Source organism: Balaenoptera physalus (genome assembly GCF_965194825.1).
Source record: "Balaenoptera physalus genome assembly, chromosome: 3".
Taxonomy (NCBI): domain Eukaryota; kingdom Metazoa; phylum Chordata; class Mammalia; order Artiodactyla; family Balaenopteridae; genus Balaenoptera; species Balaenoptera physalus.
The window spans coordinates 115,326,076-115,352,417 of record NC_138890.1 but is presented as its reverse complement, the minus strand read 5'-3'; the positions used below and the strand labels follow the sequence as shown (position 1 = coordinate 115,352,417).

The window sequence follows — 26,342 nt, the reverse complement described above, 5'->3', positions numbered from 1 at the left end:
CCAAGAGGTAGCACCATGCATCTAATATAGATCTGGACCTTGGTCAATGTCCTTTTTTGCAACAGGCCAGAACACGAACACGGGAGAGCCATGCTGGTGCTGGTTGCCACTGGGTGGCAGGGAAGTTTGTGGCACAGAGGTAAGGTAGAAAAGAACCCATTGTTGTTTGGAGTCCCTCAATGGCAGCAGCTGTAAGAAATACTTATGAGTTAGCTTGGGCCAGTGTGTGGGGAAAGATTCGTTTGAGGGAGTTCTTAGCTGTGTGGGAGGAGAGAACACCAATTCAGAGCCAAGGGTAATATAGCACCTGTGGTGTGTACCCAAATTTGGAACCAACCAGAAGACCTCTTTGGCTTCTTGGGAGGATTAAATATTTATGCAAATATTTTGAAAGTATAAAATGCTTTCACTGATATATTATTCACCACCCTTGTTACCCACCAGGAAAGCAAATAAACATCAACCTTTCTTCCCCTCCAGTTATCACTTACCTATATCTACGCCATCTCCTCTGCTCTTTGCTCTTTCCCTAGCTTAGTCACAGACTGTTCCTATTGTTATCCAGGGCTAATTACTTGTGCAACGCCTGTGCTCTTCTAGATCCATCCCTCCCTGTTTCCTGAGTCTTTGTTTTATCAGTTATAACCCATTCGTTCACCTCTTCAACCTCTCCCTCCCTCTTCCCCATCATCATTCAAACAAGCTCTAAGATTTCACAACTAGAAAAGAGAAAAACCCTCTCTCATGCCATTACATTCCTACAGGTACTTCCTGTTTCTCACACTATTGCCTTTCCTTCATAGGCAGCCTTCAGGGAAGGGCAATCTCTACTCCCTCCCTCCAGTTGCTTACATTTTATTCATACCTGAGCTCAGTGCATTCTGGCTCCTGAATCCATCACTGCACAGGAACTGGTTTTGTCAAGGTGGTCAGTGACCACCCCCACTAAATCCAAAGGACACGATTTTGCTCTTATATTGATCAACTTTCTAAACTCTTTTCCCTCAGCTTTTACGGGAACACACCCTCCTGCCGTTTCTCTCACTTTTCCAACCGTCATGTCCCATTTTTCTTCCTCTATTCGTTCCTCAAATATTGGGGATCGCTCTTGGCCTCTAGGGGCATGGATGGTTCTTTAACTCTTAGGAGGAAACTGGTTGGCACATAGTTACTTCAGAGCCAAGACCCTTTCTTGAGCCCCACATTTTGGAGTTGGTGCCTTCTCTCTTGGCCCCTTCTTTGGGATTCTTATCTTCCTGGCTATTTAGTGTAGTGAGTCAGCCAGTGGCCATCTGCTGCTGGGAAAGCACATGTCCTAAAGGTGCAATGTCCATCAGCAATGCTCCAAGCACCAGTATAAACCTCTCTTTGTTTCCTTATCTTTTGGGCCATGCCTTTTCTAGGGTTTACCCGGTCTCTCTCTAAAGGGGATAAGACAGAGTGGAGACTTGCATCTGAGCTTATGAAGACAGGTGGCCACTCAGTCTGTTCTTAGATCTTCCTACTGTGGTCCAGAGAGTCTGTGCAGCTCTATTACCTAAGCCCAGCTCACCAGGGCTAGGGCTCCTCTTTGAGGTCCTGGGCTAAAGCCCTCAAACGTCCATTCCTTGGGAGATTCCTCTGTTTGGCTACATTCTTCATGTACTTACCTGCCCCAGGGTCCTAGAACAGGATTTAGGTGTTGAGGTCCTGGGGACAGGTATTCTCAAGTGCATCCCAATCTGACCAACTTGTATCCACAGCCTGTGTCTTCTCTATATGTACTTTTTCTGAGAGACCTGATCCACCTACAGGGCTCCAAACTCTGCACTCTAGTGATGTTGCCAATCACGATCTGTAGTACACAGACAGGGCTCCTGACCTCCAGGCCCATATTCACTTATGTGGATGAAAAATGTCGCCTGCCATATCAGCCAACAAATGACGGGGCGGCCATCAAGCCATCAGCCACTGTAGCTGTCCTGACTGTGCACTCTTTGGGGATTCAGGCTGGAGAAAAGCAGGATGCTGGCCCTAGATAGTCAAGGTGTACATCAAAGCAGTGATCTCAATAAGCCCAGACTCTTGCATCTTCCCATACACAGAAAAGTGTTAACTTCATTAACTTGGGATGTCTGGTTTTTATTTAATTAAAAGTAATCTTTTGATGTTCTGACTACCTGGATTTTTTCTTTTTTTTCTTGCAAAAACTCCTATGTATCCCGGCTCCTCCCTCATCTTTTTGGAGCAGTCCCCCAGAGGGATCTGACAGGCTGCCTCCCTGGCTTAAGTCCTCAGAAAGTGTGCCGAATAAAACATAATTCTCAACTTTTAGGTTGTGTGTTTTTTTTTTTTCTTCAGTTGATACTTACATGACCAACACAACTAAAAGTTAATTCATCAACACTCCCCCCTTGTCTGGTCGGCTCTGTCTTTTCCATAAAAACCAAGATATCATCTCACTGGAAGCCTTGCCTGGCCCCCAGGATCGGGTTGGCGGCCCTCCTCTCTGTTCATATAGTGCCCTGTACTTTCCCAATATGACACTGTATTATATTCCATAATCACTTTCTTTCCAGTTTTCCCACTAGACTGTGCATTCTTTTAGGAAAGGAGTGATGTCTTGGGTATGAAATTCCAGGAGTAAGTACACTTGTGAAATGGGAAAACTCCTCTATTCCAAATTGGAATACTACTCTTCCCCAAACACTTCATCAGTTTTTTGAGCAAGCTGAACTTGGTAAGAGTCCTTTTTTTTTTCCCCCCCTAAAACCACTGTCTTCAAATGAGCTCTGTCTGGGTCTCCTTTCTTGTTCTTTGGTGATTTCTCCAGGCAGATCTCAAAACTTCGATCGCTTTCAAATATCAGTTCCATTTTAGGATCTTAAAAGCTCCAATCTACACCTAACCTGAGTCTCACCTCCAATTTAATGTTTCTTCCCTCCCTCCGACTCGGGTCTGACATGGTGGTTACCGCCCTATAATGGAGATGGGGGCACGTCTTGTTCCTTCACCCTCCTCCTCTCTCCCCCGTCCCGCCTTTTTCAGGATCCTCTAGGGCTTAGCAGATGAGGAAAAGTGAGAGCAAAGGGGCAGAGGCCATCGTGTTCAACATGTGCACTGTGAGTGGCTTGTGTCTGAAGGTCTGGAGTCCCCTGCATTCTCAGTCTAGCTCTCTCGTAAGGCATATTAATGGGACTTTTGAGGTACCCTCTTCCGCCCCCACTACAGGGACTTCCCACACTGCAGTCTCCAGCTGATCTCTCAGTCTCTCTCTCTGCTGGAACCCCCTGCCCCAGAAGGTAGCCCTCTCACTACTAAAGCAGGCATGGGAATCTTCTCACTCTTAGCCTTTCAAATGGCAGAGCCTCATCTTGCTATCCCTGCCACCCAGCTCCACTCTAGCTTCCTGCTTCCTGAACTCCCAGTCTTCACGCCCCAGACTCTAGGAGACACAGGCAAGCTCTCCCAAGACGCTTGGCGTCCTCCATTCCGGTAGCGGCACTTTGCAGGCCGACGCGTTTTCACCACTCAACAAGCGTCTTTGAAATGAGAGGCAAGTTTGTCTCCCTTTCTTGCAAGACACCCCCAGACCTGAGGGTCTCTTGGCCCCCCTCTCTTCTTGCTTTGGGTGGCTGGATCCCCTTCCCCCTGGGGAGGGAGGGAAAAAACCAAGCTTGCTCCTCTTACAAATTCCCTTCAAAGAGCCCTCAGGAACCTCTAGCCTTTCCTTCACACATCCTGTGGGATTTCTGTAGCACCTCTCTTTAGAATGTGCGGGTTCTTATCACATTGGCTTGAGCTTTGAAGCTTTAGCCAACACCTGAGACTACAGGAAAAGTTCCATTTCACATCCCGTTAGCTGTTGCCTCTGCTTAAAATAGTCTTTTTTCTTCCTTAGACCTGCCTTGCACCTCATAACAGTGCCCTCACCAACCTTACCTAAAATATCATAGTAAATAGGAAGGAAAAAAATGGGTTTGGTTAGAACTTGATCTTCGAACAAAACCAAAAATTATACATACATATTTAATCTACTCTATAAAATGGATGTTGTGTAATTGTGCACCAATTCTTATACTAATAAAAAGAATGAGTTGTGTTTTTCTGGCATTAGCTGTCTGATAAAATTATATAACAACACAGTATGCCTTCCTTCATTTTACATTCAAGGACAGGAAGATAAAAAAGAATCTTTTTGCAAAAATATTCAAGAATTTCATCAGTTTCCTGAGGGCCGCTCTTCCATCTCTGATATTCAAATCACCTTCTTTTGAATAGCCTGTTGTGTCAATATCCTTGTCAATTTTCTCTCCTCTGTTAACTGCTCCATTTCTGCCAGATCCTTCTTTGTTAGGGGCTTTACCCATGAGTGAGTAGTTCTCCAACTTCATCAAAGTGCATTCGATTTGCATCTTATTCTGCATTTGTAAGACACTGGAAATCAGCTGGAGGATGGCTGACAAGGAGGAGGAGGTGGCTGGTTAGGAAGGAGGCTGGTTTAATTAGGATCAAGGTATTTGCATGACACCTTTTATGAGTGGTGGGTAAGTTCATTCGTCACTATTGTGTTATAACAACTGTTGCTCCCCATGCCACCTTATAACTTTGGGGCTTAAATCCTGAACCCTGGGAAGAGCAAGGGCCTCTGCCCATCCCCACAAAGGAGCTGTACCTTAAGAGCTTCTCAGCTAAGATGGAGGCAAGGACTGACTGGATCTTGCAGAGAGCTCACAGGAGACAAGGATGACTGGGTACTAAGGGTGACTGTGCTGAGTCGCAGAGCCAGGAAGGGATTGGAAGGTCTGAAAGGGGAGATGGGGAAGGTACCAAGAACAGTTTGGCCTCTGTGACCATATGGGAAAGGCTTAGCCCTGAAAAGGTACAGAAACTGTACTCTTCTGCAAGATAGCTATTCGGCCCTGTGCCTTCAAGGAGACTACAAGCATCTTTAGAAGATGGCAGATGACTTAGCAGATCAAGGGACAGGCCGAGGCTTCAAGTCATAATTTGAAAAATGGCTCCCCTCTAGCCAAACACTTCCAGAAATGACCTCTTCCTGAACATATTGCCTCCCGTTCACTACTTGGCCTCTTTTTTTTAAAGCTAAACTTTATTATTATTATTATTTTAGCCAGGCAGAGTGTGGGATCTTAGTTCCCTGATCAGGGATCAAACCCGTGCCCTCTGCATTGGAAGCACTGAGTCTTAACCACTGGACCGCCAGGGAAGTCCAGTACTTGGCCTCTTGAGAGGGAGGCTTTGCTAGCACCGCCAAGTGCCTCTGGGTCCCCCACCTGTACAAGCGGAACATCCAACCTAACATCCTGCTGTGATGTAAGGCCATTCCCCACTCCCGGTGACACAGAGGAAAGAGGGGAGCAATCACTAGTCCTTTTTATGAGCGAAACCTGAACTGGGAAGAAGGCAATGAGCAAGCGAGGAGAATGGGGCCAGGGGAGAGGCACAGTGGGCAGCCTCTAAGAAGGCCCCCAGGGATCCCTGTCCCTGGTATCCACACCCTTGAGTAATCCCCTCCCTTTGAGTATGGGCTGGATTTAGTCACTGGCTTCTAACACATAGACCATGACAGAAGTAATGGATGTCACTTCTGAGAGAGTAGGTTATATATGATTGTGGCTTCCACCATGGGTACTTGTGCCCTCTCTCAAATCCTACCACCCCCGGACTCAGTCAAGTCTTCACTGAGATGGCCACCCTATGAGAAACCTTAGCCAGAGACACCCAGGCAAGATGCGCCCAGATTCCTTGCCCTCAGAAACTGGAGGAGATTGCTGACTGAAAAAAAAAACCACACACACACACACACACACACACACACACACACACACACACACACACACACAATGTAAGAGCCGTGAGTTGAGTCCTACTGAGGACTGTAGCCCAGGAGAGAGCCTCTCAGGTAGCTGCGAGGAACTCCTCTGAAGCGGTAGGGAAAAGGCCAGTATATGTGTGATTTTGGCTAAGGAGTACGTGCAGTCAAGCCTATATCTCAGTAGAAGGTTACTGCTACTTACGAGGAACTATCTCAGTTAATGATTTCAATGCTTTGCTAAGTACGTGGAAGATGCAAGAATCCAGGTTCACAAAACAAGTTTTCCTGAGATATATCTAACCTTCTAAGGGGCCTTTTCCCCCAAAGCACAGAGTGCCTCGTCCTGCATTCCTTTTGGGGTATACTGTCAATCAGCAATTGCAGTGGCTAATGACCTGATCCTTATAGAAGTGGATGGTGGGCAACATTCTTTGTTTTATAAGATAATAAATATTCTTTGTCTCCAGATGTAATTTTGTGGTAATTTGCTACACAGCAATAGGTAATCAATACATGGGGCAGGAGTATTGTGTTTGGGTTGTTTCCCTGGTTTCTGAGTCCAGCTGAGAGAAAAATATGAGACTCTCCAAACAATCTTGATGACCGTGAAGACATCTGGGATCTTGGGCCCCAGGGATTTGAGGCTTTTTAAAACTGGCTTTCTAGGTCCCATTGCCATAGTCAGTAGCAGTGCTGCCAGGTCAGAGGTCATGCATGCAACCCAGATGGTTCTGCTCTCCCTATCTTTAACTCCCACCTCCCTACCTCTACGTGGCACTCACCATTCCATGTTGTCCTTGTCCTAATATACTGTGGGCTCCCTGATGGTAAAGACCATGGCTTATGTATCTTTGTTACCAGCTGTGCCAGACATAGTAGGTGCCTGACAAATGTATGTGTGTGTTTAAAATACATTTGTGTGTGTGTGTGTGTGTGTATGTATGTGTGTGTGTGTGTATGTTTTTGGCCGTGCAATGTGGCATGCAGGATCTTAGTTCCCCAACCAGGGATTGAACCCACACCCCCTACAGTGGAAACACAGAGTCTTAACCACTGGACCACCAGGGAAGTCCCCTAAATACGTTTGTGTCAACACTCTTCACCGAGGTTCATGCTATCCTAGTCTGCGCCTGGGTGACTAAGAGTGGATCTCTATTAACACCAACCCTGACCTTAAAAAAAAATTTCCAACTCCACTTCCCTTAAGGAAACCATTAGTTTACCTCCATTGTATCTATACCAAAACCTCCACCTACTCCACCCTGTGGAAGGGGAAAAGCCTCTTAAAGATGGATGGATAACTAAAGAGCATCAGGAGACATGCCGCCTGCCCTTTGCAGCTAGTCCTTGGCATTTGCAGGACTTCTCAGCTCTAGGCAGAAGCTACGCAGCCAGTTTTCTGCAGGGAAAGTCGCACAGGGAAAAGCATTTATAATAAAGCTTGAACAAATGAAGGGGGAAAATCTTAGGGAAGGTTTGGAAGATGAAGGAGGAAAATCTGAGTCTGTCCAAATGTAAGACCATAAAAAGTGTTTGAAGCCATCAGCTGATATCTTGGAGGAGATCCCAGAGTAAACAAAACCTGCCTGAGGAGTCTGGATAGTGTAATGTTCACCCCGATTTGATGAAGGTGCTGAAGTCCTTCCAGCTGATCCAAACAAAGCCCTCTGAAGATAGCCAATGCTCCAGACACACACTTCCCCAGAGCAGGCAGCGGGGCAGGGCTGCCATCAGGCTGAGTAAACACGGTCTGCAGGTAGGATGGAAGGGTTGGGGACAAGGGCCAGGCTTTGAAGTCAGGGACTGCAATGTCATCCTGAAATCAGAAGGTATGGCCTTTGAATTCAACAAATGGAACATTCATTCAACTAGTCATGTCTAAGTGCCAAACACTGCTTGATGAGACAAAGATATTCCATAAAACAAACCAGACAGGAGACTTCCGCCTGGTGGGAAAGACAGACATTTATTCATGAATAACAATAAGTGTGATATCCTCTCTCACAAGAGAGGGGCCAGTCAGGAACACCGGTCCAGTTCAGCAGGGCTAGAGGGAAAACCTCCCAGGGGAAGGCATCTTTAAGTTTACACCCGAAGGATGAGCTAGTCCAGCAAAGAGGAAAGAGAAGAGGGAACTATGGGCTAGCCTGGGTCAAGGCTGGAATCACAGGAGTGCTGGCAGATCGGAAGAGCTGACAGAAGTACAGAGTCAGATGAAAGGCTCTGGGATTATTCACACCGGAAAAAGAAAGGCTAAAAGTAGAAAGAAAGTTTTCAGTTATACAGAGGACCTCCACCACTGACGGTCGCTTGGAGGAAATGGGCTTCAGGGGTCCCGCCAGAGTAAATTGAGACTCAGGGATGGGCCAGCCCAAGGATGAGGGCCTGAAGGTGTGAAAGCGCTGTCGCCAGGGAGACACAGTTGTGGTCACCAGAACTCCACTCCTGTATGGGGCTGGGTGGGCTATGGCCCTCGGGGGTGAGATCACCCCAAGGGGTATGCTTTATAAGAAACCAGGGGTTGTTAAACTGCCTCTAAGAAGGGTGACTCAGTTACCTGTAGGGCTTTTGTTTTGCCAAGTGGGGAAAATGGGTGTGCCATTGGGACCAGACTTGCCGAGTTTGGGATCACGGGGGAACGACTGGGCAGCTGCCAGTGGCCTTCCCTCTCCGGCTCCACCCCTCCCCCCGCCTCCAGTGCTCTTATTTCAATATTAATATTCCGATATTAAAAGAACATCACTTGGAAGGAGCGCCATTAGCCTTCGCAGGGGGCTCACAGGTCTCAGTTTGGCTCTGCCCATAAGAAAAGAAAAGGATCTCGCCCATCCCCCCTCCGCCTCCTTACTTTTTCCTGCCCACTGACACAGTTCCAAAGACGGAATAGAAAGCAGAGGCAACTGACAACTTGAAACGCACCACCTGGAAACGGGAGGCTAGCAGCCTCAGCTGAGATGATGGTTCAGGTCCGAACAGAGGCTGGCTTTGCCTTGCGTTACCCTCAGCAGGGGCTACTGTTCCCCCCGCACCCCAACCCATGACAGGGCCAGTGAGACTGGGGAGGGGGCGATGGGCTGATCAGGCCACCCAGAAAAATAGCCATAGGGGCCAATAAATACATGGAAAAGTCCAACCTCCCGGCACTGAAAGAAACACACACTAATGTTCCATTTTAAAGCCTGTCAAACCAGCAAGAATTTTTAAATTGTATAATAATAAGTACCGAGAAAAGGTCAAGTTCTCTTCACTGCCAGTGTTCTGTGTACAAAGGAGGAGAGGGCAATGGCACTACCTGCGCCCTTCATCCTGCCCTCCCTGACCCAAGACGGCATCTCCTCCTCGTCTGGGGATGGACTAGCTCCGCCTTGGCTTGGCCATGCCTGGTAACTAGGTGGCTTTGCCCAGGGGTAATCAGTGGGATGACTTAGTCTGAAAGCCAGCAGAAGCCCCCCCCAGCAGCCCAGCCCTCCTGCAGCATCAGACCAGAGCCTGCTTTCAGGGGCAGACAGCTTCCACGGCTGCGTGAGAAGCAGGGAATTACCTCTCACCGACATTTCTCCTTCCCAACCCACTAGAGGAGCTGTCAGCAGCATCTACCATGGCTCAGCCACTTAACTTCTGACTTAGGGCAACAATGTTTAACTATAGAAATCAAAGCATTTCTCTAACCAGGTCCTGTTGACCAACATGGAGCTCTCTCATTTATACAACGATTTAAACCAAAATATACCATCTGAACCACACGGTCATTATTTGTGTTCCTCTTTTCAAGGAGAGATCTTCACAAAGCAATGTTCCTCATAAGAAAGTCCACATACACAGGCTAACCTTTGCATTACCTTCTTTCATCCCAACCCCCAAAGATAAATCATTACAAACTGAACTGTACAAAATAGCCTATGTATCTGAAGTGTTTGTTATGCTTCATCTCAGAGCCCTAAACACAGAGGGGGACTGAGGTTCTACGGACATTATATAAAAGAGAGCAGTCAGGGTTGCTGGTAAGACCCACTTCCTGCTCCAAAATTCAGCAAGATGGTAAGTGCAGCTAGAGACTAGTTGATGCCAACAGGTCATAGGACATTCCATTCCATTTTCCAGCCAGCACCCTCCTCAGAAGCTGCAGTGCGTTTTGAGGACCCACCTGTCACTCTCCTCTCCTCCTCCTATTAACATTGTGCTGCCGGTTTTGTCTCTGCTTTCACGGGGAGGATGGTCACCAGCCTCAGAGCCCTGCGTGGGGGAAGGCGATTTTCCTACGAAATACATGAAAAACATTAATAAACTTCCTCTCCAGGCTGAGTTATTCCAACTCCTTTCAAATGCTTTTTATTTTCTAAGCCTCCAATTAGCTTTCTACCCTACTAATCTCATACCTCTTGCTGAACTGTTACACTAGCCTCTTCAAGGCTTCCCTGCCCTCCACGCATCCCAAGCGGTCTGTGGGGCTGAGTTCTCAACTCTAGCTCTGAGTATCACTCACCTGAGGCTCCCCGGTCCTAAATGGTCAGAACAGGACTTCCTACAAATGATCCTTAAAGGCGCAGGACAGAGGGAAGGGAAGGAAGCTGAGTACTAGAGGTTGCAGGGAGGCTGAGTAGAGAGCTGGGGCATTTTAAGAGCAATCTGGGCTCCAATTCCAGCTCTACTGGCTGTGTGACTTCACGCAAGATAGTTTCTAAAATGGTAAAACCATTTACCTAATGATTAGATATTACTGTGAGGAGTTTAGTAGCTATTGTAAAAGTCAAACGGTATCTGGCATACAGCGTGTCCTCAATGAAGGTTAATTCCTTGCCTTGCCTCTGTAATTAGCAAGATATGACATCCCTGATGAGCTACGTTACAGGACCAGACGAGGCCCACCTGGGCACCTAGGGGGTGTGAGAGGGCTGTGAGGCAGAGCAGGAGAAATTTCTAGGCATTTGTGACACAGAGTCTCCTGGGAGGGTGGCTTTATAGTCTCTGGGACCACAGATTACAATCCTGGAAATGAAGGCTCAGGGAACTTCTTAACCCAAGAACTTCCAGGTTGCCTCTTCTTTCCTCCCCTCAGTGTTTATTTCTTCTAAACATTTCATCTCCGTATGTCGCATCTCCTCCAACTTGTTTATTGAGTTTCCTGGCTTCTTCCTGTGGTCGGATCCTCTGTGATTTTCCTGCTGTATTGCAGAGGATGTGTATGTTGGTTTCTTCTTTGTGCTTGTATGTTTACCTCATTTCGAATGCTTGCCTTGCTTTGGGGCCTCCAGGCACACGAGCAAGACAAGCTGTTGGGAGAAGAGTACAGCTGTGATTCTTCCTGGAGGCCATGGCAGGCGAAGGGGACAGCAGCGCATCAGCAAGCAGAGTTACCAGTCACGTGGAGTGCCACCCAGCACCGCCCAGGGCCTGGGCACACGTTGAACGGGCGGCTGGCCCTCGGGGCGTTTCCTTGTCTCCAAGCCAAAGTCACAGCCCTGACACTGGTGACACTGAATCATTTAGTGAAAAAGTTAACCGCTCTTCAATACTCTTTCCTTCCAGGTCAGGAACAGTTCCTAGATCCAATGTAAGAGCAATTTATTTATCTATTGAGTACCTACTGTGTGTATTTATTAAGAGTATTCATTGTGTGTATTTTTATGATTACCCAGGATATTAGTTTTCCCCTTACCACAGTGGTAAAAAAAGCATTTCAGGCTTCCCTGGTGGCACAGTGGTTAAGAGTCCGCCTGCCAATGCAGGGCACACGGGTTCGAGCCCTGGTCTGGGAAGATGCCACATGCCACGGAGCAACTAAGCCCGTGTGCCACAACTACTGAGCCTGTGCACTAGAGCCCGCGAGCCACAACTACTGAGCCCACGTGCCACAACTACTGAAGCCCGCGCGCCTAGAGCCCGTGCTCTGCAACAAGAGAAGCCACCGCAATGAGAAGCCTGCGCACCGCAACGAAGAGTAGCCCCCGCTCGCCACAAGTAGAGAAAGCCCGCGTGCAGCAACGAAGACCCAATGCGGCCAGAAAAAAAAAAAAAAAGTCTTTACAGTACTTATTCTACTAAAGAATGTGAATTTAAGGAAAAGTACCACATTAAGACACGCAGCAGTGAAAGGGCCCATGTGAGCCACGGAGGTCTGGGTGGGGTCGCAAGGAGCCGTGGGGGCTGGCCTCCTGGCTCTGGCTGCCCGGGGACCTCGAGCCACTTCTTTTGCAGGGAAGGAGTATCTGCGGACCTCAGTGACAGAACACAAGCAGGTGCCCCTGGGAAGGGCCCTTCTCCTCTTTCTGGGTGTTGGGGGCCACATATTTCCATCACCTGCATGCGTTAAACCCGAACCCTTTTGCTCAAGCCCTGGCTTAAGGACCAGGGAAAACCAGATGCACCCTTGTGAAGCCCCAACAATAATGTTTTCATACCAAACCCGCCGCTTCCCTAACAAATCAGAGGCTCCTCTAATCAAATGTAAAAATAGTTTATACAGAAAGAACTCACTGCTCTCATGGGTGTAAAAAAACAAGAAGCAAAAATTAAGGGAAAATGAATTCCCTTGCCGGGCGCTAAGGTGCATTGTCTCTGACTCTGAGCCCCCTCCACCTTGCCACTGCCCTTTCTGGGACCTCCTCCTCCTGTCTGCTGTGTCTCCCATCTGTGCTCCCTGGTAGGTGAGCTTCCTGGGAGTGGGGTCTGATCCAGTGCACCCATCCGGCCCTGCTGCCATCAGCTGCCCTTGTCCTAGCCTCCACAGCGTGGACTTGAATGATCCCAGCTACAAAATCCTGGCACATGGGCAATCCGAGCTTTGATTCATTTAATGTAAATAAAAACACAATAAGTCCTGTTCACCCAGGAGGGGAGGAGAGTATGTGTTTATGTTTATCCCCTCTGCTCTTCTCTGCAAGACTCTGGTGTGAATAAGAGGTTGGTGCCTAGTTGCTGGTTTGATTGATGGTACACTGGCCCTCTCTGTGCCCAGGTCCCCTGTTGAGACCCATGGAGAGGGAGGGAGGGAGGGGGAGAGGAGGGAGAGGAGAAGTTATGCCTCTTTAGGGTAACATTCCTGGGATCATCTACAGTTCGTTAATGGGATTAAAATCAAGATTACCAAAAATGGCAACATTTTATTTATCTACCATCTTGAGTCTCCAATGAGACCTCAGCTGGGCACAATGGGATTTGAAAACCAATCTGGGAAGTGGGTCACTTCCTCTCTTAAAGGGGTGTAAAAAAAGGTGAATGGTGGCTAACTCCGGGTGGGTGGCTTATTGATTGCTTAATTTTCTTTGATATGTATTTTCTGTATTTTCTAAAATTCTTACAGTGATACATATTATCTCTATTATCAGAAAAATAATAATGGTTATTAAATGAAATAGCTTAAGCTCAATGACTGGTTACTTGAGTGAATTAGTTTGAGAATGAAATTGTCTCTCCAGTTTCCTGATGGTCACAGAGCCCTGACGTCAGGCCCAGGACAGCGTGAGTCACTGCTCTCCTCCTCGACTTTGTGCCATCTGGTGGGTGGCTCCCATGGCAATGGGACAAAGGTGAAAGGGATGTGGCAGGTACCTCTATGTCAGTCAAACCTACCTGCTCTGGTGATCAGTAAGGGTGATGCCAGGGTGAGCAGGCTGGTCTTGGAATGGCCTGAAAATTAACCAATCTACACAAGTGATGACTATTCTCTACTTGGACAAAAAGTAGATTTTAAGTTTAAGTGGTGATTGGGAAGGATAATTACTACTTCAATACATTTTGTATTGGCTGGACTATTCTTAAAAACTGTTGAGCTAGAAATAACTTGGTACCACAGAATCCAATCATAAGCCCTTTAGGGCCAGAGGCCATGCCCTCAGTCTTGGTTGTGTCATTTCCTGGTCTCTACACCCCTCCCCCAGCACTGATACATGGGTGTGACTCCTTCAGGAAAACCTGGGTAGCAAAATCTCAGTTTAGGAAATCTAAATCGACGTATTCAGGTTTTGTAAATACAGAAACCTAAATTTGTGTTTTCAAAAGGATTCATAGAAAGGTTTCATCAAATAGATTTCCTTGCAGCATTTAAAATGTTTTATGTACAAATGTTTGTGTGTTCCAGGTACATTTTTGTAACATAAGTACGTAGTGCTCTTTTTGTTCTAAGGGCAGGTGTTTTTTGTTTTAAAGTACTTTTTAATTAGGTATAACATATAAACTGTAAAGTGCATTAAGTATACCTCTCAGTGAGTTTTCACATATGGATACACCCACGTAAAGACCACTAGATCAAGACATAGAGCATTTTCTAAACCCCAAAAGGTTTCAGCATGCCCCTCCCTAGTTAGTATCCTTCCCCCATAAGGAAAGCACCAAGCTGACTTCTATCACCAAATTAGTTCTTTTTTTTTTTTAAGACTGAGCACAATCTCAGGCTATTTTTAGCACGCTATTATTTCTCACTGTTGTATTAGAATTCAGTCAGTTGAGAGTCAATCAACCGACATTTATTGAACATCTACTATGTGCCAGGAATTGTTCTGGACCCTAGGGTTATAAGAGAAGTTAGGGATTATCTACTTCAACCCATCACTTCATCAGGTAAAAAAACTGAGGCACAGAGAAGGTTAAATGATTTGTCCATGGTCATTCTACCAGTAAAGAGCAAAGCTGGATGCTTTGTCTACTCTTTCTCTTCAAATAGCAGCATTTGATAAACGCATGTGGACTTGATTGTACAATCAATTCCCCAGGAAGCTACACTTGTCCATTCTCCTCTGTTGTCTGTGGTGGTGTCAAATAGGTCCACAAGTCTAACACTTCCTTTAAAAGGTGGAGCCTAATTCTCCTCCTCTGTGTATGGGCTGGACTTAGTGACTCCTTTTTCAGGAAGTGAAAAAAGGTGGAAGGGACAGTGTATGATTCTGGAGACCAGGTCATAAAAGGTACTGCAGCTCCCTCTTTCTCTCTCTGGATTTCTGGCTCTGCTGGAAGTTTGCTGCCATGTGTGAGGATATGACACAGCCCATGGAGAGGCCCACAGGGCAAGGAACTGAGGCCTCCAGCCAAGAGCCTTGTGAGTGAGTCACCTTGGAAGTGGGTCCTCTAACCCCAGTCAAGTCTTCAGATGACTGTAGCCCTGGTCAACTGCTTGACTACAGCCTCATGAGAGACCCTGAGGCAGAGCCACCCAGCTAAACCACCCCTAAAGTCCTGACTCTCATGTAATGTGTGATGTAACAAATCTTCATTGTTTTAAGCTGCTAAATTTGGGGGTAATTTATTATATAGCAATAGAGAACTAATACACTCCCTTATTATCACTTTATATTTACTCTGACCCTCTCTTGACCTTCCTCCAATATCCTTTTTTATGGTTTGTGTCTTTGGGGCAATGATGGACACATTTTTTTTAGCTCTGATATTTTTTGCTATATTTATTTATTTAATAGCTTTCTTGAGTTATAATTCACATACCATAAAATGGGCCAACACATTTTTGAAATTGTGGTTAAAAACTACACATTTTAACCATTTTAAAGTATACAATTCAGAGGCATTAAGTGCATTCATGATGTTGTGCAACCACCACCACTATCCAGTTCCAGAACATTTTCATCTCCCAAATGGAAACCCCATACTCACAGCTGACACATTTTCAAAGATAAATTTAATTTTTTTGTCCCCCAGATCTGGCACAATCAGGTAGTAAAAAGAAAAACAATAAACAAAACTTCTTTAAAGGTAAACAAAATCAGAGAGAAACACCATTAATACTTCTAATGACAGCATATGAATCTGTTCACATTCTTGTACAGAATAAGAAAATTCAATGAGTACATTCTATTATGGATAACATAAAATCTCAGATAAAAGTTTTACCAAAAACTCTGTCTTTAAAGTTCCCTTTAGGTCCATCGAGTGCAGAACATCCACATCGTACATAGCGATCAAGGAACTAGAACTGGGAACAGCTGCTGGGACAGCGGGGGGAGCAAATAGGTGTCATGTAGTGATGTCCTCCAATCTTATAGTATTAATGGTACCTACAGTCCTGGGGTTAGAAGGATCCAGAAGGAACCTCTGGGCTCAGTTAGTTCCTAATATCCGCCACAGGTATGGGAGTGAGAGTTAGTAGCGTTTTGGCCAGCTGCATGCCAGCCCAGGAGTAGGGTACAGGTTGGTAACAGGTGTCATTAGTTCTAGCACCATTTCTTTCCAATCACTGTATTTTAATACAAGTTAGTCGTAACCGGAGAATACTGCTACTGAATTGAAGGATGGCTGTACCATGACCTATATCATACGGCTTGGTAGTTTTAGTTTCTAGTGTCCTCTGCAGAAGAGAACTGAGGATTATTGGCAGAAGAGTATCTTCAGTAGGCATATTTTTCTCCCCTCTCCCTCTGAGAGGACATTACAACTTCACTGTGGCGTGTCCTAGACTTCCCAGATATGCAGACTGTGCTCCTACCCCAGGAGGGCAGCTCGAGAACAGAAAAGCGACAGTTGGAAGATATTTATATTCAGCCCTGTATTCAGCTCATTGGACTAGCACCTTCCATGGTGTGAGACTTTCTCATTTACTCATTTGTTCATTCATTCATTTATTTTTTTAAAAGTGTATTGAGTGCCTTCTATGTACCAGGCATTGGTGCCAGTTTGACACTCCTGAAGCTAATCTGGACTGGTCCACATTAGTAGGACATTGGTGGGGCTAAGAAAGAGCTGGCAGGTCAAACTGTGCATCCTCCTTCCCCAACTTCAGAACCTCAATACAAGCAGTAAAACTGAGAGACTAAGAGAAACGTGGTTGTGCCTTCATCTGTGTTACCAAGGCCCGGTATCCCAGATGCCGGCCATTTCCTTTTTCAAATTGCCTACTTGCATCGTCTCAGGACAATATTATCCTTTCCCAGGGTTTCTCCTCACTGCTACTGAAGAGCAGTGGAACTGAATATATTATGAGACACAGCTACACTCGTGAGAATAAACTAGAAAAAAAGTCACCAAGCAGATGACAGAGACCCAAGCACTGCCATGAGCATGCCCACAGAGCCAGACGCACTGCCCTTTCTGGGCGGGGCTCTAGCTTTAGTGTCAGGAGCAAAAGGAAGGCACGCCTCAGCAGTGTTCCAAAAACCAGTGGTGCGCATAGTGGAGAAGCGAAGCAGCCTTCCCAGGCATGGGATACCTGAGTCAGAAGAAAGGGTAGAAAAAGAACCACAAAGGGAGTGGGGTAGCAGGCAGTCCAGACATGATGCGCAGTGGCTGGAAAAAACTGGGGAAAAAACAAATTTCTTTATTGTAAAAACCAGAACCAAGGAGTAGGCCTAGTGCCACACTGATCTTAATAATGCAACGAGCCTTACGCTCCATGACGGGATGAGTGACGAGGTGAGTGAAGACATGCATGAGCGAGGGGTGAACCAAGCCGGGGTATTCACATGGGATGCCTAAACACGATCTCTCACAGACAGGGAGAACCCCTGGCCAACAGAACCATTAACAACTGTCTGACCCTTTCATTTTGTTACAAGAAATGTGAATCACTCCAATAAAACCCAGCTATGGGCAGAGGGAAATCTAACATCTGACTTGTGAGGCAAAAAGAGCCAGCTGCTCCAGGTTCCAAGACTCAATAACTTCCTCTTTCAAATCGTGTTCCCTGCTGTCCCACGGCTCAGGAAAGAGGGAATGAAGCCAGTCACCCTCTCCTCTAGACACACGCCCCAGTCAACAGCAGAAGTACTCAGATTTTATCAGCATCTCAAATGTACTAGGGGTTGAAATTAGACCCCTCAGTGTGGTTTAGGAGCAAGAGAAGGGCCAGGTGAACCTAGGTTGGGAGAACAAATGAGACAAGAGTCATAAAGTAAAGGCCTGAAGTCCAACTCGCAACAGAAAGGCTTTCTAGCTGCCCCTCAGGTTGCCTGAAATCCTACATCCAAGGGCCCCAAGCCCCAGTGGCCTTGGGATCACAGCGGGGATCTTGTGCTGGGAAGTACACGGGCACCGAGTGTTTCTGGTAGAACTGCAGACGGGAAAGGAGCTGCTTGACGATATGAGGATATTCTCTTGACAGGTCATGCCTTTCCTGTGGGTCCTGATCAATGTCAAAGAGCCAGTAGGTCTTGGTCGGAGGGTCCGAGGAGGGTATCACGGAAACATTATATTGAGATGGTGGAGGAAACCAGTAACCACAGCCTGGCAAAGAAATACAAGAGTTTATTGGAGGAGGAGTATTGTAGGCAGGTTCTAATTTCAAGCAAGGAGTCTGGGGGACAAGGCTGAGCTCTGTTGTGGGTATGGACGCATAAAAAAATCTGGCCCTTGATGCTATGTCTAGATCTGTCTCCGACTCTGACTTCTGGGGCTTTAACTAAACATGTCTCATGTGTGTGTGTCTGGGGGTGGTGGTAGTAGTGGTTATTTTTAGTTGTCACAGTGACTTGTCGGGGGGTGCTACTGCCATTTAGTGGTCTGGGACAGGGATACTAAAATATCTTAGAACGTATGGGACAGTCACAAACGATGAAGGATTGTCTTGCCGCAAACGCCAAGAATGTCCTCATTATAAACATTGCTTAATTGCATCACAATCTTAACCATCATATCACATACCATAAAAATATTTAAAAGATGTCACTTCTAGAGAATGTGCTCAGGGGAAGCAACCTCCTCCCCCTGCTATACCATTGGTTGAAGATGTAGCTTTCAGAGATGCTCTTTGCCAGCTAGAAGTGCTGTGCTTGACGGCCGTGCATATCTGAAACCCTTATTTTCCATGAAGCACTAGAGCTGCATTTCTTCCTTTCACCCTCCCCCCACCTCTACAGTTAATTCTTAATTTTTTAAAATTTAGGACCAGATGACACTCCTTCCCCTCATTCAGCAGCCCCAGAGATCATGTTTTGCAAAAGGCAGTTGCTCTTTGGTAAAATTTTCCTAGCTGTTCTAGTGGGAAATGTTAAGCCTTCTACCTGGGTAGCCCGTGAGGAGTTTCCAGTTCCTGTATCTAATGGCAGCATGGACAGATGTGTTGAAGGCTGAATATTCTGGAAGGGAAAAATCATCCTTTGCCGGAACCATGCTGTTCCCAGGACCTGGTGAGAGGGTTTGGAAGAATTAGATCACTGTTACTGGAATGTGTCGTTATAAATCAACATTTTACATCCCTCTTGCAGAACAGTAGCTTTTATTCAACACTGGAGCGTAAATGTGGATCCTGCCACAGAAATGAATCTTCTATTAAATATAAACAGAAAGCTCCAGTTACATTAAACGTCAGTCATAAACCACCACTAATATAAAGGAAATCCCAAAGAGATTAGAACACTAATTCATCCTTAAAACCACTATGTTCTGCCTACGTACAGCTGGCCATATGCAGAACTGTGTTCTGTGACAGCATATGGGGTGGGTTCTTTGGTAGGTTTTGTTTTTGCTGTTAAATGGTTGAGTTAAATCCATTCTCTGTGTATACTTGTACACCTATGCAGATAATGTAATACATTATAAAATGCACATTTTAATGGAGTCTGTCTCAAGCTATGAGAGTTCAAGCATGCCATGATAAATCGTACATACATTTATTTTTTTAACCACACTTATGAAATCTAAAAGTAAGTGAGCAATGCTCAGTTAACTATTCAGATAAGATAATTCTGGTATATAAATTATTGGTTGGTATCATGGATTATATTAATTTATCATCTTGAGGTCTTATATTAATTGATCATCAGGTTTTGAGGGGAACAATTCATAGTACCTGCTCCCTCTTCCCCTCTTGACTTTGGAACCAGTTGAGAGGTAGAGGCCAGAGAGATGGAGCTAAAAATATTGCTTTTGTTACTGATGAAGTTGATTGGAGAGAACATAACTTCAGATCTGTGTCAGAGAGGCCTTGCTAATGATTGACCCTTGTGTGTTGACATATATCCTGGGGACAGGCTGGCTCCAAAATTAGACAGACAAAAGGGTCTGAACTGAGCATGCTCAGTTCCTTCTTTCGGATAACTTCCTTCTGCGCCTGCTTGTGGGGAGGAGCGAATAAGGTGAGAGAGACCTGAGTTCTACTCTAGTTGAAGACCCTGGTGGATCCCTGAAGGCAAGGTATGGAGGTCCCCACCTCACTCCTACCTGTGCATGTTTAAAAGCCTCAACTTAGGGCTTAATTGTTTAATATTCAGTCCGTTTTAAATCCACATTTATCTGTCAACTTTTCAAATACGGTCATAGCAATCGCCTTGGGTGTACTTCCAAAGGCTGTCAGACTACCTGTCCAATGACTAATAGCTGTAGTGTGTGATGTGTCTGTAAAAGTGCCCTCACCACCATCTGTCCAGCACCACCATCATGTGATAAAGGACTTTGAGAGTGCCCTCCACCCCGCCTGAGCGGGACTTCTGTGCTGCACGCAGTTTAACGCGGGAAGCACCGTCAGTGGTGGAAAAGGCAGGGAGTTTCATTCTTTGGTCAGTCTTGTGGCAACGACCCTGGAGAGGCATACTGCAGACTGAGCCAATAAACGCGGGTGGTTTCAGACCTTCAGTCTTAACAATCAGTACCAACAAATCATCAGCACCAAAGAGGAAATCTTTTGGACTTCTTGTTTCTCTGTTTGCTTGTGGCTATTTTGGCTCCAATACAAACGGATGCTTCTAGCGATCGAGGTGTACGAGGACGTCTACCATAGGAAGTATGTTCTGAATATACAGACTGTGGTAGAACTGTGAGCCCTCATGATTTACTACTCACAAGTTTGTATATAAAGACCACATTTTGATAGCGAAGAATGTTAAATAAAACAAGTATGCTTTGTGAACATAAACAAAGGAAGGAAATTTAGCTGTCTCAGCTATACTTATATTTATATACATTTATTTTTAAAACAAACAGGAACATAAAATACCTAAACAATAAATAAGTCTAAGACTAAATGATGAAAGATGCTGTTATCTCAACTTAAGTTTTTTTCATTTTGAGAAATTAAACAAAGAGCAAAGCACAAAGAATAATATAACTAACACCCTGTGAGCTGTCACCCAGAATGAACAGCTGTTAACATTTTGTCATATTTGCCTTTTTTTTTTTTTTAAATAAGGGAAGTAGGACAATTAAGATGAAGTGACAGACTCCTTTTTCTCCATCCTCAATCCCAGTCCCTTCACCTACTGCCCCAGAGGCTGCTGCTGTCACGACTTCAGTGCGTCCTTCAGCCATTTAAAAATACAGTAACACATATGTGTCAAGGAATAATACACAGTAGTTTTATACTTTAGAAATGTGTACATGTATGTTATGCTATACATATTTTGCAGCTTGCTTTTTCACTCACTACTGTGTTTTTAGAGCTCAGTGATTATGTATGTATATATATATGTATATGTATGTATGTATATATATATTCTTTTTAACTATTTACTATTTCACTACATAAAAATACCACATTTTGTTTATGCATTTCCCTTTTAATGGGAATTTAGGTTACTTTACTTATTTATTTATTTTTGCTATTACAGTTGACCCTTGAACAACATGGGTTTTTTTTTTTTTTCAAATGATCCTATTTTATTTTTATTTATCTATTTTTTACATCTTTATTGGAGTATAATTGCTTTACAATGTTGTGTTAGTTTCTGTTGTATAACAAAGTGAATCAGCTATATGCATACATATATCTCAATATCTCCTCCCTCTTGCATCTCCCTCCCACCCTCCCTACCCCACCCCTCTAGGTGGTCAGAAAGCATGGAGCTGATCTCCCTGTGCTATGCGGCTGCTTCCCACTAGCTATCGGTTTTACATTTGGTAGTGTATATATGTCCATGCCTCTCTCTCACTTCGTCCCAGCTTACCCTTCCCCGCACCCGTGTCCTCAAGTCCATTCTCTATGTCTGCGTCTTTATTCTTGTCCTGCCCCTAGGTTCATCAGAACCATTATTTTTTAGATTCCATATATATGTTAGCATATGGTATTTGTTTTTCTTTTTTTATTTAAATTTTTGAATTTTATTTTATTTATTTTTTTATACAGCAGGTTCTTATTAGTCATCAATTTTATACACATCAGTGTATACATGTCAATTCCAATCGCCCAATTCAGCACACCACCACCATCACCCCCTGTGGCTTTCCCCCCTTGGTGTCCATATGTTTGTTCTCTACATCTGTGTCTCAACTTCTGCCCTGCAAACCGGTTCATCTGTACCATTTTTCTAGGTTCCACATACATGCGTTAATATACGATATTTGTTTTTCTCTTTCTGGCTTACTTCACTCTGTATGACAGACTCTAGGTCCATCCACCTCACTACAAATAATTCAGTTTCGTTTCTTTTTATGGCTGACTAATATTCCATTGTATATATGTGCCACATCTTCTTTATCCATTCATCTGTCGATGGGCACTAAGGTTGCTTCCATGTCCCGGCTATTGTACATAGTGCTGCAATGAACATTGTGGTACATGCCTCTTTTTGAATTATGGTTTTCTCAGGGTATGTGCCCAGTAGTGGGATTGCTGGGTCGTATGGTAGTTCTATTTGTAGTTTTTTAAGGAACCTCCATACTGTTCTCCATAGTGGCTGTATCAATTTACATTCCCACCAACAGTGCAAGAGGGTTTCCTTTTCTCCACACCCTCTCCAGCATTTATTGTTTGTAGACTTTTTGATGATGGTCATTCTGACCGGTGTGAGGTGATACCTCATTGTGGTTTTGATTTGCATTTCTCTAATGATTAGTGATGTTGATCATCCTTTCATATGTTTGTTAGCAATCTGTATATCTTCTTTGAAGAAATGTCTGTTTAGGTCTTCTGCTCATTTTTGGATTGGGTTGTTTGTTTTTTTTTTGATATTGACCTGCATGGGCTGCTTGTATATTTTGGAGATAAACCTTTTGTCAGTTGCTTTGTTTGTAAATATTTTCTCCCATTCTGAGGGTTGTCTTTTCGTCTTGTTTATGGTTTCCTTTGCTGGGCAAAAGCTTTTAAGTTTCATTAGGTCCCATTTGTTTATTTTTGTTTTTATTTCCATTTCTCTAGGAGCTGGGTCAAAAAGGATCTTGCTGTGATTTATGTCGTAGAGTGTTCTGCCTATGTTTTCCTCTAAGAGTTTGATAGTGTCTGGCCTTACATTTAGGTCTTTAATCCATTTTGAGTTTATTTTTGTGTATGGTGTTAGGGAATGTTCTAATTTCATTCTTTTACATGTAGCTGTCCAGTTTTCTCAGCACCACTAATTGAAGAGGCTGTCTTTTCTCCATTGTATATTCTTGCCTCCTTTATCAAAGATAAGGTGACCATATGTGTGTGGGTTTATCTCTGGGCTTTCTATCCTGTTCCATTGGTCTATATTTCTGGTTTTGTGCCAGTACCATACTCTCTTGATTACTGTAGCTTTGTAGTATAGCCTGAAGTCAGGGAGCCTGATTCCTCCAGCTCCGTTCTTCTTTCTCAAGATTGCTTTGGCTATTTGGGGTCTTTTGTGTTTCCACACAAATTGTAAAAGTTTTGAACAACATGAGTTTGAAATGCATGGGTCCACTTGTACACGGATTGTTTTCAAGAGTAAATACTACAATACTACAGGATCCTAGGTTGCTTGAAACCATGGATATGGAACTGTGGATACAGAGAAACTATGGATACAGAGCTTTGACTATAAGTTATACGTGGATTTCCAACTGCACAACAGCACAGAGGGCTGCCGCCCCTAACCCCCACATTGTTCAAGGGTCAACTGCATAAGCTATCCTACAGTGAACATTGGTCTTCAAGAGTCATCTCATCATTGTTGGCCTTTTGTATTTTCAATATACATTTTAGGATCAGCTTGTCAATTTCCCAGACAAGCTGCTGGGATATTGATTATAAAGATACTGACTTCAGGGATCAGTTTGGGGGTATTGATGCCTTAAAACATTGAGACTTACAGTTCATGAGTATGGTGGATCCCAACATTTATTTAGGTTTTAAAATTTTTCTCTTAATAACATTTTATGATTTTCTGTGTAGAGGTCTTACACATCCTTTGTTAACTCCCAGTTGGTTGATGTTTTTTGATACTAATATAAATACTAAGATATATTTCACATTCTGAATGTTTGTTGCTAGTATATAAAAATACGATTGACTTTCTCACATACTGACCTTGTATCCAGTGACTTTGCCAAATTCATTTGTTAATTCTAATCCTTTGTTTATAGATTCTTGGGATTTTCTACACATGATATTGTGTCATCCGCCAATAACAACATTTGTTTCTCCCTGTATTATCCTTACATCTTTTAATTTCCTTTTCTTACCTTATGACACTGAACAAAATCTCCAGTATAATTTTTTTTTTATATCTGAATCACTTTACCACACACCAGAAACCAACACAACACTGCAAATCAACCACACTTCAGTTAAAAAAAAAAAAATAGCATCTATGGCAAAGTAAAATAGGTGGTAAAATCCAGTATAATTTTGAATAAAAGTAGTGATAGTGCAAATTTCTGTCTCATTCCTGATTTCAGAGGAAAAAAAAGCTTTTAATAGTTTACTGTTAAGTATGATGTCAATATAAAATTTTTATAGATACACTTTATCAGATTAAAGAAGATCCTTTCTCTTCCCAATTTACTAAGAATTTTTATTTTATCATAAGTGATTGTTAAATTTTATCATATGCTTTTTCTGCATAATATGAGAATATCATATAATTATTCTTTTCTATCCTTTAATGTAATGAATTATATTTATTGATTTTTAAATGCTAAACCAACCTTGCATTTATGGGATAAACTGCTTTTAGTCATGATGTTTATCCTTTTTATATATTGCTGGATTCACATTTTGTTTATGACTGATTATATTTGCCAGCAAATATTCACATTTTGTTTAAGATTTTTGCACCTATGCTCAACACAGAAATTGCTCTAAAATTTTTTTTGTAATGTTCCTATCATGTTGTTGAATCAAGGTTACATAGGTTTTATAAAAGGAATTGGAAAGTGTTCCCTGAAGAGTTTGTGTAAAATGAATGTTACTCCCTAAATATTTTGAAGAGTTCATTTGTGAAGCTATCTGGGTCTAGAGTTTTCTTTTGGGGAAGGTTTTACATTATTGATTTTTTAACAGATATAGGGCCATTCAGATCTTCTATTTCTCCTTTTGTCAGCTTTGATAAATTGTATTTTATTGGGAATTTGTCTAGTTCATATAAACTTTTGGGTTTTAAATTCTCTTTCTAATGCCTGTAGCGTCTGTAGTAACACCATCTTTTCATTCCTGATATTAGCAATTTCTCCTTTTCACTTTTTTCCCATGATAAATTTTGCTAAAGTTTAATTGATTTTGTTAGTTTTTTCAAACAACCTATTTTTGAGCTTTAGATCCTCACTGTAGTATGTTTTTCTATTTCATTAATCTCATCTCTTATCATTATCCTTTCTTCCCTCTATTTTCTTTGGGCTTAATTTGCTGTTTCTTTTATAACTTCTTGAATAATTGATTTCAGCATTTTTTTCATTTCTGATATATACATTTAATACTATAAATTTTTATCCAAGCACCAATTATTTTTATCATACAAGTTTCAAATATGCATCTTCATTATTCAGGTCAACGTATTCTCTAATTTCCATTGTGATTTTCTTTTTGTCTCATGATTTATCTGAAAGTATTGTCTAATGCTCAAATATTTAAGAATTTCCTAGTTATCCTTTTGTTATTAATTTCCAGTTTAATTCCATTATGGTTAGAAAATATATTTCTTGAGTTTTAAAAATAAACTTTTAATTTTAGAATCATTTTAGATGTACAGTATATGATTTAAATCCTTTGAAAAGTGTTGATATTTGCTTCATGGCCCAGCACATGGTCAATTGTGTACTATTCCATTCTTACTTGAAAAAACATGTATTCTCAAGTTGTTGGGTGCAATATCATAGTTTATTAACTATGCTGTTCAAATCTTTTATGTCTGTACTGACTTTTTGGTTTCTTTGCTTGTTCTATCAGTTACTGACAGTTATTTTGAAAATCTTTCACAATAATTTAGAATTTGTTCATTTCTCCTTTTAGTTCTGTCATTTTTTGCTGCACACATTTTGAGACTATATTATTAAGTGCTTATAAATTTAGAAGCAAAATTCTGGTCGATCGCCCCCCCCCCTTTTAAAAAAATATTTATTTATTTACTTATTTATTTGGCTGCACCGGGTCTTAGTTGTGGCACACGGGATCTTTGTTGCTGCGTGCGGGATCTTCCTTGTGGTGTGTGGGATCTTTAGTTGCGCCATGCAGGATCTTTTAGTTGCAGCATGCAGGCTCTTAGCTGTGGCATGCAGGATCTAGTTCCCTGATCAGGGATTGAGCCCGGGCCCCCTGCATCGGGAGTGTGGAGTCTTAACTGCTGGACCACCAGGGAAGTCCCTGATTGTTCTTTTTATAATTTTGAAAAATCCCTCTTTATCTCTAATAATGTTTTCTCTCTTTAAGTCTACTTTGACGTATAGATATTGCAGTATTAGCTGTCACTGTTGTTGTTAGTCTTTGAATAGTATATCTTTTTCC

General features: G+C 43.3%; 1 protein-coding gene and 1 long non-coding RNA gene across 2 annotated transcripts in view; both read right to left on the bottom strand.

Annotated features, from left to right (window-relative positions):
• Positions 1-3,510: 3,510 nt before the first annotated feature.
• The window catches only part of LOC309659055, a 430,937-nt gene continuing 408,105 nt past the window's right edge, over positions 3,511-26,342 (bottom strand). The window contains exon 2 of the long non-coding RNA XR_014262550.1: positions 3,511-10,196. This is a non-coding gene — a long non-coding RNA (uncharacterized lncRNA). The remainder of the gene's footprint in view (positions 10,197-26,342) is intronic.
• Positions 3,511-26,342, bottom strand: part of ARSB (arylsulfatase B) — a 200,537-nt gene continuing 177,705 nt past the window's right edge. The window contains exons 7-8 of the mRNA XM_082458122.1: positions 18,757-18,879; positions 3,511-17,980 (exon numbers count right to left, since the gene is read on the bottom strand). Coding sequence (XP_082314248.1) covers positions 17,715-17,980; positions 18,757-18,879 — 389 coding nt within the window. The 3' untranslated portion in view covers positions 3,511-17,714. The remainder of the gene's footprint in view (positions 17,981-18,756; positions 18,880-26,342) is intronic.